Raw genomic sequence first — 15494 nt, 5'->3', positions numbered from 1 at the left:
TGAATGAAAACTGTTCAATACTTAATGAAGTATAGTTTCATAAAAACACACAATAATAGTTATAATAATAATAAATTTACTATACTGATGACTTTTCAGTGAAAAATCTCTGGATATTATGAAAGTGTGTAGGATTGAATAAATATGTAGCTTCAGTCTATTAATAATGAGTCAACTATCAGGTATTTCATGTATTTAGAAGCCCCAGAATGTGGCTAGCTTTCATTTATGAATAAAGAATGAATGAAATGGCAACTGTTAGGGACACATGAGTAAAGTCCCAAGTTGTGATTAATGAAATTTTGGTATTTGAGATAAAAGTTCCTGAAAATATAATTTATTACCATTTTGAGTTTTGATAACAAGGATAGTTGCTTAAATTGCCATGAAGCACATGCTAGAAAATGGCATGTGCTATAATCTCAGAAGTGCTTAAACTGAATGTCTATGCATGAGAAAAGTTTTAGGGGATGATTTTGGCAAGATCAAAAGTAGCATTTTGTTGACTCTATTTCCTCATTCTCTTCCTTTCTGAAAAAGAAATAACCTCAGCTGGGTAATCCAGACCCTTGCTTCTCACAACCAGTATGTGAATGAGAAAAACACTCAAGGGATAAGGGCCCTTAAATTGCCAATCCTGTGCCTATCTAGAGACTCCATGTATATACAGCCAATAGGGAGAAAGATAGATAGATAGATAGATAGATAGATAGATAGATAGATAGATAGATAGATAGATAGATAGAAAATACATGGATAAATAGATATATAAATATATGTATGGGTATGGGTGTGGGTATATTCATGGTTATGTATATAGGAAGAGGGAGAGAGAGTTTAGAGGTAGAGATACAATTACAGATAGAAACATGTAACAGAGATATATATATTATATATATATATTTCACAGACACATATATATAGATATAGATATAGAAAAAGATATATAGATATATATGTAAATATCTGTCTGTCTCACTGTTTAGCTAGCTAGCTATCCATCTGGGATTCCCAATCTGGTATATGCAGATCTCCATGAAGGAGGGGAAGCTTCTCAAATATTTGGAAACTCAATTGATGATGCCTGTGGAATTAATTAATTAATTAATGTCCATGTGCCTAATGGGGGTAGCTAGGATGAATATTGGATCAAAGGCCTGACTGGAGGGAAGAAGACTCATCTTCCTGAATTCAGGTCTGGTCTCAGATACTTGGTAGATGGGTGACTCTGAGTAAGCCACTTGACTCTCTTTGCCTCAGTTTCCTCATCCTTAAGATGAGTTAGAAATTGACAAGGAAAACCCTTAGAGTTGCTTTGCCAAGAAAATCCCAAATGGGGGATAGAAAGAGCTGGATATCAATGAAATGAATGAACAATAAGAACACAGAAAAGCTCAGCTCAGTTTATCGAATATTAAATCAAATAGGGCAATAGCGAAGGTTTTCAGTAAGTCAAGGGGTAAAGCACTGAAAGAGCTTGAAATCTTTTTTTAATCAAAGTATTTTATTGTTTTCCAGTTACATATAGAGATAGTTTTCAACATTTTTATAAGATTACAAATTTCTATTTTTCTCCCTCCTTCCCCTCCCTTCCACCCTTCCTTAGACAGCAGGTAACCTGATACAGGATATAGGATGTAGTAGTAGTAATAGTAATAGTAGTAGTAGGGCTCCACCAGTGAAGGAGGACCATGGATCAGTGCCTTGAAGAGCCACAGGCCACAGTGTGGCTGTGCAGGCCCATATGGGAGCCGCAGCCCCTGAGTGACTTATAACCAGTAAGTGCCTCATCCTGGGTTGTATCTACCCCATAAGGAATAGCTGGAGTATCCTCTCTAGGGTGCTGGCCTGGGCAGATCAATATGGAAAAGAAGCTGCTGCCTATGCAGCAGGTTTTCCCTCTCCTGGACAGTGCTGGATCCAAAGGAGAGGCAGAGCCAGTACACTTTGGCACCAGTTCCCCCACAGGAGTCACCAGAGGGATGTGATGTCCAACATCTAACTGCCCAAGGGACTGTGACTCCTGACTTTTCCTTGGGGTTCACTCCCAAAGCCTTTCCCATATGTGGGTATAGGCCCAAGGCATCAGAGGTTTAAAATCAGGGTTCCTTCCCCTAAGTGTGTTGCCTGGCAAGGCTAAGGAGCCCCACCTTCTCGAAGCAACTGGTTTTAAGGCACCAGTGACTGGCCTTCTCCCCCTCTCCTGTCAGTGGAAACAGTTCTGCCACGAGAAGGCCAGGAGTTGGGCTTTGTTTGTCAGAGGCTATTGGAGACCCACGCCATTGGAGCATTTTATAGAGAGTGTGAGCTTATCAGCTTATCCCCACTCCCACCCCGGCATGACAAACTTTGGAACCAGGAGATATACATATGTATACACACACACACACACACACACATATATATATAATTAAACATATTTCTGCATTAGTCATGTTATGAGAGAAGAATCAGATTAAAAAGGAAAACCAGCACCAAAAACAAAAGAAATAGTACAGCTCACTCAGCATCTATATCCCACAGTTCTTTTTTTTTTTCGTCTGGATTTGCAGATCATTTTCCATCATGAGTCCTTTGGAACTTTCTTGTACCATTGTAGTGGTGAGAAGAATCTAGTCTATCTCAGGTGATCAAGACATAATGATGATGATACTGTGTACAATGTCCTTCTGCTTTGGCTCATCATCATCAGTTCACGCAAGTCCCTCCAGGTTTCTCTGAACTCCTCCTGCTCATCGTTTCTTACAGCACAAGAGAAAGAGCTTGAAATCTATGAACCTCATAGGACTTTGATCAATTCTCAGAAGAAAGGAAGACATCAGCATTTGGAAACCATAGCCCTCCTATGAGCTGTAACGATTGGAATAACGCCACCTGCTGGATACTTACTGTAGAGGAGTTCTGCCCATGAAGGGAACGTCTTTGAGGGCAAGACCAGGAGTCAGGAAGTGACGCGGACTAGTGGGAGGAGGAAGGAAGAGACTGGCGCTCAGTCTCACCCTCTTTTCCTCTGGACTCTGGTGGAGAAGGGAGCTAGAAATGTGCTCTCCCTTTAATAGATAGGAATCTAGGCCTTTTTCTCTCTCTTTACCAAATTCTTATTCTCCTTAATAAATGCTTAAAAGTCTAACTCTTGCTAAAGCTTGTAATTGATTGGCGACCACTCATTAGATATTTTAGACAGTTTAGCTAGAATTTTAGCCCTTAACAGATGGCTGACCACGAAGAGGAAAGCTGAACCTCACTTCTGATCTTCCGGTTGGGTAAGAAATTTCCCCTACCCTTTAAACTGCTAAGTACTGGTGTACTGGCTGTGTTTTCCTTTAAATTTTTTCAAATGGACCTTTCAAACTCCCTAATTATCCTATTTTTGATTTTGGTCTGTTTAACCAGACAAATGGGAGATAAGATCATGTTAATGCTTTGTTTTTGTGGATTTTCTATTTTTCTTTTTATTTTTGTTAAAAGAGCCAGCAACTTACTCACACAAGGAAATATCTCTCCCTCTCCCAACCATGCTTTTTCAGAGAAACCTGAAGAGATTCCCGCAGCTTTTCCCAGTTCTAACACTAATTGTTGCTCTAATTTTGCATGCCTGGAGGCAATGACCCACCCTCTAGAAGCTTTTAATCCCCTAGCACCTGGAGGCAAAGTGGGGGAAGAGGAATCCAGGCCTGAGTTCAAAATCAAGTCTGATTCAAATTGCTCTGGTCCCTCCCCTCCTCTCCAGACCCCACCCTCTACTCCTCCCATGGCCAAGCCCATTGCTTCCCCTGCCTGGGAAGTCCAGAGATCTGATGCGCATGCTCAACTTTTTCTACCTGCATTTGCAGCTTCAGGCTCAGCCCTTCCCCGGCCTGGCTGTGCTTTTGAGACAATCTTAGAAAACTCTTTAAATTCCAGATATGCTTGTTTTGTTCATAATTTTGCTAACCTGCTTTTGTCTTTAATTAGTAATCTTATAAAGCATTTGTATGGTGAAAAGGCTGACAGACAATATAGAGGGGTTAAAGAAGAAAAACTTAAGCTGAATAAGAATGACAATCATCACCATAGTTCAAGACTCCGCTTCTTTTGCCATGGAAGGGTATATATTGTACAGAAATGTAGAAGTAAGCAGCAAGGTATTGATATGAGTATTGGGGATTTTAGATATCGGAATCAAGAGTGTTCTGAATTCACTCAGATTATTGTCAGTTCAGAGGTTACATAGGATTTCTATGCTATTACATATACATTTTGGAATTAATGGTATAGGTTTATTTTCATAGAGATTTTCATGCTTTTGAGATTGTGTCTTATACTTAGTTTCTAAAACAAGGAGAATATTTGTAAAGCTTTTTATAGTCATATGATCAAGTTTATATTTTATAATACTCTTATTAATATTAAGTTCATATTCATTTAGACTTCCTTAGTTTGAATTTCATTGTCTTTTATTGTTCCATGTGTATTTTCTTCTATTCATTTGTCTATCTAATTTTGAAACATTGCAAGATGGTTTTGATTTTATTATACAATGTTAATTCTAGGAGTATTGTGCTCCCATATTCTGAGTTATTTGTTTTTGTTATTTTTTCTCAACTGATTATTTGATCAAACTCTTTAAAGCATTTCCCTAGCAAATTGTTTGCCATGGCAAGTGTAAATTGATTCTAGAAGTATTATTTTTGATAAGCATATTCCAAAAAAAAAAAAAAAAGAGGGGAACATTTGTAAAAGTTTTCTTTTTAAAAAAAAAGTTTTCTTTGAGATTCTGTTGTGCTTTAACTTGTATTTAAATATGTTCTGATTTTTCACAAAAGTAATTGTATACTAAGTAAAAAAAAGGTATTATTTGAAATTGTTGCATAATTATATATTATATTCTGAGTCAAGATGTATTCACATTTTTTGCAATCATTTATTATCCTCAATTTTTAAATCCATATGAGACTTGGATTATGGGAACTTATCATTTAAGACATTAATTGCCTTTATTCTGAGTTATCAGATGCCAGTTGGCCAAGATGCCATCCAATCACAAGAGGAATACATGCAAGAGCAGACACTGAACTGTCACATGAGGGGAGACATGCATGAAGTCAAGGTATGGCCAAGGGAACGGCTTTTGACAAATGTTGAGGTTGGATTCTCTTGGTTTAATATTTTATTTTATTTTTCCCCACAATATTGTACAGATGGCTGGAAGTATTGATCCCACCCATCTCACTTCTACACCTGGCTTCTATGCTCCCTCCTATATGCCTGATGCCATGGACCATCTTAATCCCATGGATCTGATTAAGTCTGACTCAGTTTCCTCCAATATGTTCGGTGGCATGGACGTATATTCCATCCACCTATTTTAAGCCTGGCATACTGTATGGGCAGTACATATTGCTCAAGTGTGGGAATGCTCATATCCCATCATTTCTCTGTTTTTTATGGTAACCCCCATAATTATCTCAGGTGTCATGATAAATACAGTGTTGAATTTGGCCTTGACACCTGTTACCAATTATATTAGATTTTAAAATTTCTCATAATGGCATGAGGATAATTAGGCAGATGATGCAAAAAGTGATGAAACAAAGATAAAAATTATTTTTATTAATTAATATTGCAGCAATTGTCTTCTCAATTACCCTCCATAAGGGGGGGACTATAGTAATATTATAATTTTAAAGAATGGTTCAATTTTTGTTTTATTATATGTTTCATGTGTAACAACTAAGATTCTGAATTCCCTTAGACATGTTTTTGAGAACTTTCATTGTTTGATTTGATTATTGACAAAGCTATTTTAAAGTTCTGTTAAGCTCAATTTTGTAGGAAATTTTCCTGGCTGATTACCAGCATCCACACATCAACCCCTGAAAAGACTTCCATTCCACGACTACACCTAGAGGACATCTGAGAAAAGACTTTCAGAGACTTTAAATGAACAGTTTTGATTTGTTCTTTTTGTTGGTTTTTTTCTCTTTCTGTTATAATATGCACCATCTGTAACATGTATTCTCTGCAGAGGCCCTCCCTTTGCAAGACTAATGTCAAAGCGTCGGTTCATGAGGACAAAAAAAATCGCCCCTCTGGACAAAACTTTCCTCTCTTCCTTTTCTATATTGTTGTTCACATATTATTAGTTAGCAATAGTTATCATATTGTTTTTACTGTTCCGTCAAGGAAACATTTTGTTTCTTGAGGAACAACAGGGGGGACTGTAACGATTGGAATAACGCCACCTGCTGGATACTTACTGTAGAGGAGTTCTGCCCATGAAGGGAACGTCTTTGAGGGCAAGACCAGGAGTCAGGAAGTGACGCGGACTAGTGGGAGGAGGAAGGAAGAGACTGGCGCTCAGTCTCACCCTCTTTTCCTCTGGACTCTGGTGGAGAAGGGAGCTAGAAATGTGCTCTCCCTTTAATAGATAGGAATCTAGGCCTTTTTCTCTCTCTTTACCAAATTCTTATTCTCCTTAATAAATGCTTAAAAGTCTAACTCTTGCTAAAGCTTATAATTTATTGGCGACCACTCATTAGATATTTTAGACAGTTTAGCTAGAATTTTAGCCCTTAACAGAGCATTGGATAACTGCAGGAACAAGATTGGTTTCTTCAGGAACCTCATAAACAGACAGGATCCAGGGAGAATCCGAGGGTACCAAAGCCTTGGGAGTGATCCCCTTCAGCTTGCAGTGTGGAAGGCAAGTCTCCAGTTGTAGATCAGAGAGTTTCTCTTTCATCATGAATAGGTGATGCTAATGGAAGCCTGGAAATTGGAGGACCCAAGCCAGAGAGAGCCTGGTGTTCGATTCAGGATCCCTCCCTGGAGGAATAGCAGCAAGCCCCCAGATGAGAGTCCACTGGACAGAGAGTCATAGGACCAGCCTTGGTTCCTGGAAGTGGCGGGCCAGGAGAAAAGATGGGTGAGACAGGTGCTGTAAAGGGAATAGACTGGAAGCTGTAAATGAGGGAGTGTTGCAGAACATTGTAAAAGGCAAGGGTGCCAGCGGTATATTCCAGGAACACCCCAACTCTGGGCACAGGCCCTTTCACTCGATGCATCAGTGATCCTGGATATGTTTGCAAACAGTAATCATCTTCTTTCTTGAAGAAGCAAAGCAGGAACACAGAGTTGAAGGAGTCCACATTCCTCCTCCTTTTTCTCCTCAAATAGGAGGTATAGATTCCCAGTACCCATTGAGGTAGTTGGCTCACATCCACCTCCCAGTACTGTCTGCCTGAGCTGAAGGCCTGCTCAGCAATCACACCATGGCAGGGAAAGCATTTAGCATGCTCGGGGCCCACCTTCCAGCCTTCTCCAGCCTTCACACTCTTGAGATCCTCAGAAACTGTCACACAGGGACTGGCTGATTTAGGATCCATGGTGATGTCCACTCTGAATCTGTTCAGCATCTCTATCATGCCAGGGATGGGATATTCTCTCATCTCGGGGCTGAGAGCCTCGGCCCTTTGGGACAACACTGACTCACTCCTTGCCAGCAGCTGCCTGGCATCCTGTAGCAGGTCCACATTGGCTTGGTGACTTGCTTCCTGCAGATCCACCACGACCGTCTGAAGCCTTTTTCGATACTGGCAGATCATGTCCTGGCGTGCATTTTGCTCTTGCCTTATCCTTTCATGACATCTGGATTCTTCCTCCATCAGGAATTGGTGTAGTCTGCGGTATTCCAAAGTGATCATCCGACTGTCGACAGCAGGTCTTTCCTCCTGATCGAGACGTGTTGCAGCTTCTTCAAAATGCTTCTCCACCTGACTCAGGACGTGCTGGAGCTTCTCCCTGAATTTGGGAGCAGCCTCTTCTACAGGAGAGAGCATGTGAGCCCCATGCTCTGAGCTTTGCAAACATCTCACACACAGGGCTGTCTGGTCATCTTCACAGAAGAGCTTGAGGACTTGCTTGTGAGTGGCACACTGGCTCTGTCCTTCAGCACTCTGCAGAAGCTGGCCGCTGAGCTCTTTGCCCACCTCAGTCAGCTGTGCTAGGCGCCTGTTGACTGCTGGGAATTCTTTGACCTGGGGCACTTGCCTGCATTCGGGACAAGAGAAAGCTCCAGCTCCAGCTCTCCAGCTCAAGGAGAGACATGCTCGGCAAAAGCTGTGCCCACACCCAATGGTGACTGGCTCAGAGAAGTAGCTCTGACAGACACCACAGGTGATTTCCCTTTGCAATTCTTGCAGCTTTTCCCTAGCAGCAGCCATTCTTCTCTCTGCAACAGCTTCTTTTCGGCCGGGGCAGGGGCGGGGGCGGGGGCGGGGGCAGGGGCAAAGGCTAGGAACAGACTTCAAGGCACCTGAAGGCAGTGCTTCTCAGCAGAAGGATGCTCTGCTTTTATAGCAGCTAAGCCCAGCCCCTGGAATGCCTTCCCCTCAAGGTGTGAATTCCCTGGGCGTGGAAGCCTCCACTTCAACCACTTAAGCCTGGCCCCTTGCAGCAGCCCCAGTGTTGTGTAAACACTTTGGCTTGACTCCTTTGGATGGACAGCTTTCACCAAGCTAATCCTCCAACTATCACTCAGAAAGTCAATCCCCAAGATAACCTATCTAAGAAGTGGCTGTGCAATATCTGCTTCTGGAGGAAAGTTGACATCCACCATGGGTTCTCATCACCTCTTTTCTATTTCAGGGCCCTTCACATCTGTCTCCTTCTTCTATAATGCAGTCTCATGACCTTCCTCAAACCATTTGGCCATTAAAATTCTCTGAAATTCTATGATGGGGAACAACAGAAAAGCAGGAGACTATGTCTTCCTTTAAGCAGTAGAATGGATTTTTAAAACAGTTCAGCATACAAACCCTCGAATTCAGTTTTCTTTTGAGAATCCATAAATGTCCAGGAAAACCCTCAGTGGGTTGGAGAAAATATCTAGGAATTTCTGTTTCTGTTCCCCTCACCCCACCCTTCTTTCTCAAATGGCAGCTCCTTGAGGACAGGGTCCTGTTTGCTGGGCTTTGTCTTTCCCTATCTTGCAGTGTGCCTCCAAAATTGTAGGTGGCTTAAAATGTGTTCGCTGAATGGAATGGAATGGAATGGAATCATGAAGGATACAATGAAGGGCAGGCCATTGGGAAGGTAAGTGCTTTTCCCCTACCCCCCACCCATCCCCTGATTCTGCTTGTGTCAGCATTTGACCAAGTCTTGACTAATCTCTCCATACCTCCTCTGGTGCTGGCCTGGGGTCAGGGACTCCTCTAAGGGACCTCAGCATCTGGGACAGTGACAGGACTGACAAGAGAAGCTTGCACTTGCAACATCCCTGATCTCTTGGAAAGCCTCAGGAATTGTTGTCAGGGCAGAGAAATTGGCCTCCAAGTGGGGAACAAGGAGGAGTGAACGTTGTGTTGATTGGCTGGCTGACTGAGACTGTCCTCTGTCTGGGGGAAAAGGAAGAATTCCAGTTGTGTGGAAGTGACATGGTGGTGGAACTGAACTGAAGGGATTGTCTAGAAGAACCCAGAACTTGGGTCTGCTGTGTGCTTCAGTCGATTGATGTGGACACACAGATGAGTGAGTGCCTGTCCTTATTAGAAGCTGGGGAGCCCTGGTCTGCAATGACAGGGGTGTTACAGCAATAGGAGGCTGGGCTAGGCTGGGGAGCAAAGGGGCATCTAGTCTAAGCCACAAATGAATTTCCTGGAAGGTATATTTCCAGTGGCCCAAGTTCCAGTCAGAAGTGCCCTTTGAAACTTGTGCCTTTCACCCAGTCTCCCTCTCCTCAATGATCATTCTTGGTAGCTCTGTAAGTTCCCCTTCCTTCTTCACAGTTGAAATTCCAAGAGAGGAGAGAGTTAACATCAATGGGTCTTATAACAGTTAGTTTCCTTTGGCTCCCTATGTGTCTTCCATCTCAAAATCGTTGATCACATGTTGTTACCTGCCCAGAGTCAAAACCAAAAAAACCTCAAAGCAAGATTTGAACTCAAATCTCTCTGAAGTCTGAACTCAGACATCTCATTGGCTGCTACAGAAGTTCTGTGGATGCCCCTATCACTCTAAGATAACATCTGGACCAACAGAGCTCAACTTTGTCCCTGAAATGTTTGTTTTTTGTTTAATTTTCCTTTGTGTTTCATTTATTTAGTGTGGTAAAAATGATGTGTGGTAAAGATTGATATTCCTGTTTTTAGCTAACTCGTTTGAGAGGGGCCACACCTGGCCCATCCTGAGGTTAGGCTGGCAGCCTTTTGAAGGACCTCCCCTTTTGGGGGATGGCAGATTGAACGCTCCTGGAAGGGAGGCAGGAGAACTCCAGGGTTTTTCCCAAAACTGGGCCTTTGGGCTTGGGCCCTTGTGATGGTGGTGCACTGCAAGTGATTGTGCTCTGTGTCAGGCGACTGCTGTCTCTGCTCAGCAACTGTAAACTTTCAGGTTTGCTGAGTTACTTACAGAAAACCCTAAACTCCTTGGAACTGGCTGAATTGGAAAGGGTCTGGGTTCATCTTAGAGTGAAGAATATCAATCTGTATTTCTATTTTCCGACTTCCTTGTCTTTGATTTTTATTCCTTTCACCTTTGTTGTGTAATTAATTCCCAAGTAAGAAAATCTGACCCTTTTCTGAACTCAAGCTTAGAGGCTCCTTTTCTTGGGAGCCGGGGAGAAATATCTAAAAGGGACAGTTCAGAGGGGAGGATTCCCAGGACATCAATATGAAGGGGAGTCACCCAAAGAACTCTCTGTATATCAAATTTTCGCCCTCACATTAGTAAGAGATTGATGGTAGATGTGACTCTTATATGTTTATACTTTTACATCACAAGATTCATGTAAAAACATAAACATTGTGAGTTTTGATCACAAGGAGAGTTGCCTGAATTGTCATGAAGCCCACCTTAGAGAACAGCATGTGCTGCCATCTCTGAAGTGCTTAAGCTGGATGTCTGTGCATGAGAGAAATGTGGGGGGATGATTTTGGCATGATGACTCTATTTCCTCATCGTCTTCCTTTCTGAAAAAGAAATAACCTCAGCTGGGTAATCCAGACCCTTGCTTCTCACAGCCAGTATCTGAATGAGAAAATCACTCAAGGGTTAAGGACCCTCAAAAATGGCTAATTCCATGCCCATCTAGAGACTCCATGTCTACATAGCCAATAGATAGACAGATAGCTGAATGGATGGATGGATAGATAGATACATAATTAAAACATGGATGAACAGATAGAAAAATAGAGGTATGGGCATGGGTATGGTTATATTCATGGTTATGTGTATAGGAAGAGAGAGAGTGTTTAGAGGTAGAGATACAATTACAGCTAGAAACATATAACAGAAATGTATATATTACACATAGATTTCATATAGATAGATATAATTGTATAGGAATAAACATCTCAGTATTAATATCCTTTTCACTACAGGGAAGAATAGCTCCAAATCCCTACAAAGTCCTTTGCCGACCTGTTCTGGAATAACTGAAGAAGACACAGGAACCGCCCCGCCCACGCTAAAATCTGGGTTTAGAGTAAGCAGAACAACATGGGAAGCTGGTCTTCCCAAAGCACAAACATAACCGTTGTTTTTGTTTAGGCTTTTAGTGGGATCTCTGACCCATTCCATCCAAGCATTCAAATCTCCAAACCCAGTCTCTACCTCCACTGGCTGTCTCACATACTTAACTCCAATGACCTGTACCTCAGGAGTTTTAGGGCTTCCTAATTCCCCCTCAGGACTCAGAGAGGTTGTCTCTGAAGTCTTAAAAGGATTGGGGGTGTTGGGTCCATGAGATTTTCAAAGGATATTTCTATTCTTCCCACGGGGTCAGTTCCTTTTCCTGATACCCATATACCAAATGCATATTTCCTGATTATAGTTTCTTCAGGATTTACAAAGATCAGTCTATTTGGGTTGAATTGCTCTTTTTGACACTCATCTCCCTGAATACTTCCCTTAGTAAGTAAAATCTTAGAGGTTAATCCTTATTTGTCCTTATTTTGGGCATTATAGCATCTCCATCCAGATGTCATACACCATATCTCTGACCAATAGGGACATGGTATCTTTTTCTGATCATTCTGTGGGTTATAAATTAGTTCTGGGCACATGGATCTCTCATAATTTCTAATCCTCTGCCGTACCCCAAGATCATGGTTACACAGGGCAACCTTACAAGTATCAAATTCTACTGTTTGTACTGACACACTCCTTTTGATTGTGATACAATGCACTGGAATGGGATCAAGGGCATAACAATACCCGTTCACCACTCCAGTCCTGATGATTAGTATAAAAAGGAGGGCATGTGCCTTCCAGCAGCCCAGGGATGAGCTCCCATTCCTCCTTTTTCCTCCCATAATACCCATCCTTTGGCTCTTCCACTACTCATTTGCCTGAGCAGCTCCCACTACCCCAAAATGTTACCTCCCTTCCCCTGATTGTATAACTATCAATACACTTCTGTACCAGGCTTGGTCTGCTGCCCTTCTATACTATTATCTCTGAGGGGTACCCTTAAACTAAAGCCCTCCCACTTGCTAATAGTATGCCATACACCAGAGATCAAATGCCCATGAAAACATCAGTTGATATCCCTCAACAGGTCCCCTCCCAGGCTCATGCCACGGGGTAGAGGAAGACTATCTTTTCATGAAGTCCTCACTTCTCTCTTTCTATATCAGTCAATTACGTGTACTACAATAGAAAAACAGGACAGTGTTATTCCCAACCCGCCTTATGAATCCTACCCCTCTTCCTTGACGCCAATGAAAAGTATACATTAGTCTTTTAAACTTCATCCTCAGTCCATCAGATTCCTTATTCGCATTCTACCACTCATGCTTTGGCTCTGATTTTTCTTCTGCAAAAGGTGCTCCTTTTATTTGGGCGGGGGGTAGTTTTATCAAACAATTAGACAACACTTTCCTTCTAAATTCCAAGCACAAACTTACATTGTCTCGTGTGTTCAGGTTTCTTTTGAAAATCTCACACATTTACACAGAGACAAGACAATATAGACACACATGAAACAATCCCATATAATTTCTTCTTCGACCCAGTTTAGACCGGTCAAAGGAGCTTTAATAGGCCAATTTGGTTTGTCATTATCTTTAGTCAATTCCAAGCATTTAAAAATATTTTTTGTGCACATCAAAAATACATTCCTTAACCATTTGCAATGCAACAGATCTATAAGGGAGCTCAGCTAAACTAGATAATTTGACATTTGTATGCCCCAACCATTTACCCCGAGACATTCCTAGCTTTGAGAAATAGCTTGTGATGGTGCTCCAGAGCTTCTTCAGGGCTGCAGGCACCTCCCACCAGAGCCAAGCCATTCAAACCCAGAAACCATTCCTAGGCAGAGTGGCTCAATGGCCAGACCCCTCCCCACCAACAAAAAAACCCCAAACCAACAACATCTTTCCCTGAAACCTCCACATACCACAAACAATTCCTGATCCCAAAGCACTCCACCATAAAAGATTTCAAAGGTAGATATATATCAAAGATCAAAATCTTAGGCATTAGATACCCACCAAATCCCTCCCCTCCCCCATAACAGAAACTTCCATGTAGAAAGAGAGGGGGAGGGGCTTTACAACACATGGTGACCTCCAGTTTGATTTTAGCCCCTGTAACCATTTTGGAAATGAAAAAGAATCCACCAGACTGTTATACCCAAATTCAAAACTCATGAATCCCAAAATATTTTATCCCATTTCAACCACTTTCTGGTTCTTCCCACATAACGGCAGGTAAGCACTTAAAGGACAGAACACATTTTTTCCTTTCAAGTTTTTCACTGTCAGTACAAACGGTTCAATTTCTTTCTCTGAGCCTTGGTGTCTCTAAGAGTTTTCCAAATCACTGAAATGTGAAAGTATTTTCCTAGGGTACCACACTCAAACACAGTCCAGGAGAGGATTTGAAATTGGGCTTCCCTGACTCTGACGCCAAAGTCTATCTGACAATCTCTCAGACTGGGCCACAAGGCCTAATAGTTAGTGCGTGGGGTCTGGAATCCTGAAGAAGGGGACACACTTCTGCCTGTGTGAGCCTGGGCAAGTCATCCAACCTCTCAGATCCTCCAGAATCCAAAGGAAAAACCCTTAGCTTAGATGAAAGGAATCTGGAGATCTAGCCTAGGTTCCATGACCTCGGCTTTGTACAAGGCTTCTGTCACTTTGCATATTTTAATTACTTTTATTCCTGAGAGATCTTAGAAAGGACTTAGGGCTGCAACCAGAACACAGAACTGGGAAACCGTCTCCTTTCTACTCTATCCTCTATTTTGGCCACAAAGTAGTTAATGACCTCCAAGTAACTTCTGGATCTTTATCCTCACTGTCAGGAACAGCAGCAGCAGCAGAAGTAGCAGCAGTGACAACAACCCCCACGGTAGCAGCAGCAACTCCCTGTTTCCAAGCAGCTCCTGCAAGAGACAGAGATTCTTCTCACAGAGAACAGGGGTTGGTTTGGAGTTCTCCCCCATGGCATTTGCCCTGAGACCCGAATGTGAGGAGGGGTGGAAGCAATGGAGTGGGAATGATGGCATATTCATACGATGTCTTTCTGCCAGGGCCAGAGTCTGCCCAGAGAAAAGTCTAGTGTGAGAGCAGAAACTCCAACCAAATTCACCGTGAGGAAAGAGAGTATTTCTAGGTGAAATGTGGCCTGGAATGATCGTCCTAGATTCTCACTGTTTATGGAAGAGACAGACAGCAAAGGGTTTGCTACCTCAATGGCCACAGCCATACATACAGACATAAATACATACATACATGTCAGTACATACGTACACCCATGTACACACAAAGGATCACATGCACAAACATAAACACATATATACACACATACATAATACATAAATACATATATACATCAGGGATTCCTGATGTGGAATAAAGACACCTCAGGGGAGTAGGAGAAGTTTTCACAGGGCGTTGGGTAGTACATGACAATGAATTTTATTATCTCATTAAAATTAGTTACATTTATGATGTGCACAAGGGGGTAGCTAGGTGGCCCATATCCATAAAATAACTGGAGAGGGGTCAAGAAGTCTTGTTTCCTGCCTTCACATCTAGCCTAAGACTTTAGCTGCTCTGTGACATTGGATATTTTTTTAATCTTGTTTCCCTTAGTTGCTTCATCCATCCAATGGGATGGAGAAGGAAAGGGAAAACTATTCCATCATCTTTGGCCAGCAAACCACAAATGAGATCAAAAAGACTGGGATGGGGGCAGCTTGGTGATGCAGTGGATACAGAACCAGTCCTAGATTTAGGAGGACCTGAGTTCAAATCTGTCCTCAGACACTTGACATGTACTAGGGGTGTGACCTTTGGCAAGTCACTTAACCCTCATTGCCGGTCCCGGCCCCCCCCCCCCCAAAAAAAAATGGGATAGGACTGAAAGGCATGTGAAATAAAGAAAATATGCATAAGCACATTGAAAGACAACATTTACTTCATATTATATAAAATAACATTCAAAGTGGGTTTTACTGAACTTCCAGAGGGATGGTCCTGGAAAAAGCATCAACCAGCTTTCAA

At 42.1% G+C, this 15494-nt stretch overlaps 1 protein-coding gene across 1 annotated transcript; it reads right to left on the bottom strand.

Moving 5' to 3' along the window:
- Positions 1-6794: 6794 nt before the first annotated feature.
- Positions 6795-8204, bottom strand: LOC122728680 (tripartite motif-containing protein 43B-like). Its single transcript, XM_043967485.1, has one exon. The coding sequence runs from the start codon at positions 8202-8204 to the stop codon at positions 6795-6797; it is 1410 nt and encodes a 469-aa protein (XP_043823420.1).
- Positions 8205-15494: the final 7290 nt, after the last annotated feature.

The sequence above is a fragment of the Dromiciops gliroides genome, chromosome 5 (genome assembly GCF_019393635.1).
Source record: "Dromiciops gliroides isolate mDroGli1 chromosome 5, mDroGli1.pri, whole genome shotgun sequence".
In the NCBI taxonomy this organism is placed as follows: domain Eukaryota; kingdom Metazoa; phylum Chordata; class Mammalia; order Microbiotheria; family Microbiotheriidae; genus Dromiciops; species Dromiciops gliroides.
Note: the sequence above shows the minus strand (reverse complement) of the source record. Positions and strands in the feature narration are given on the sequence as shown.

Coding starts and splice junctions, on each gene's coding strand:
- LOC122728680 (XM_043967485.1), bottom strand. CDS start 8,204: ATGGCTGCTGCTAGGGAAAAGCTGCAAGAATTGCAAAGGGAAATCACC.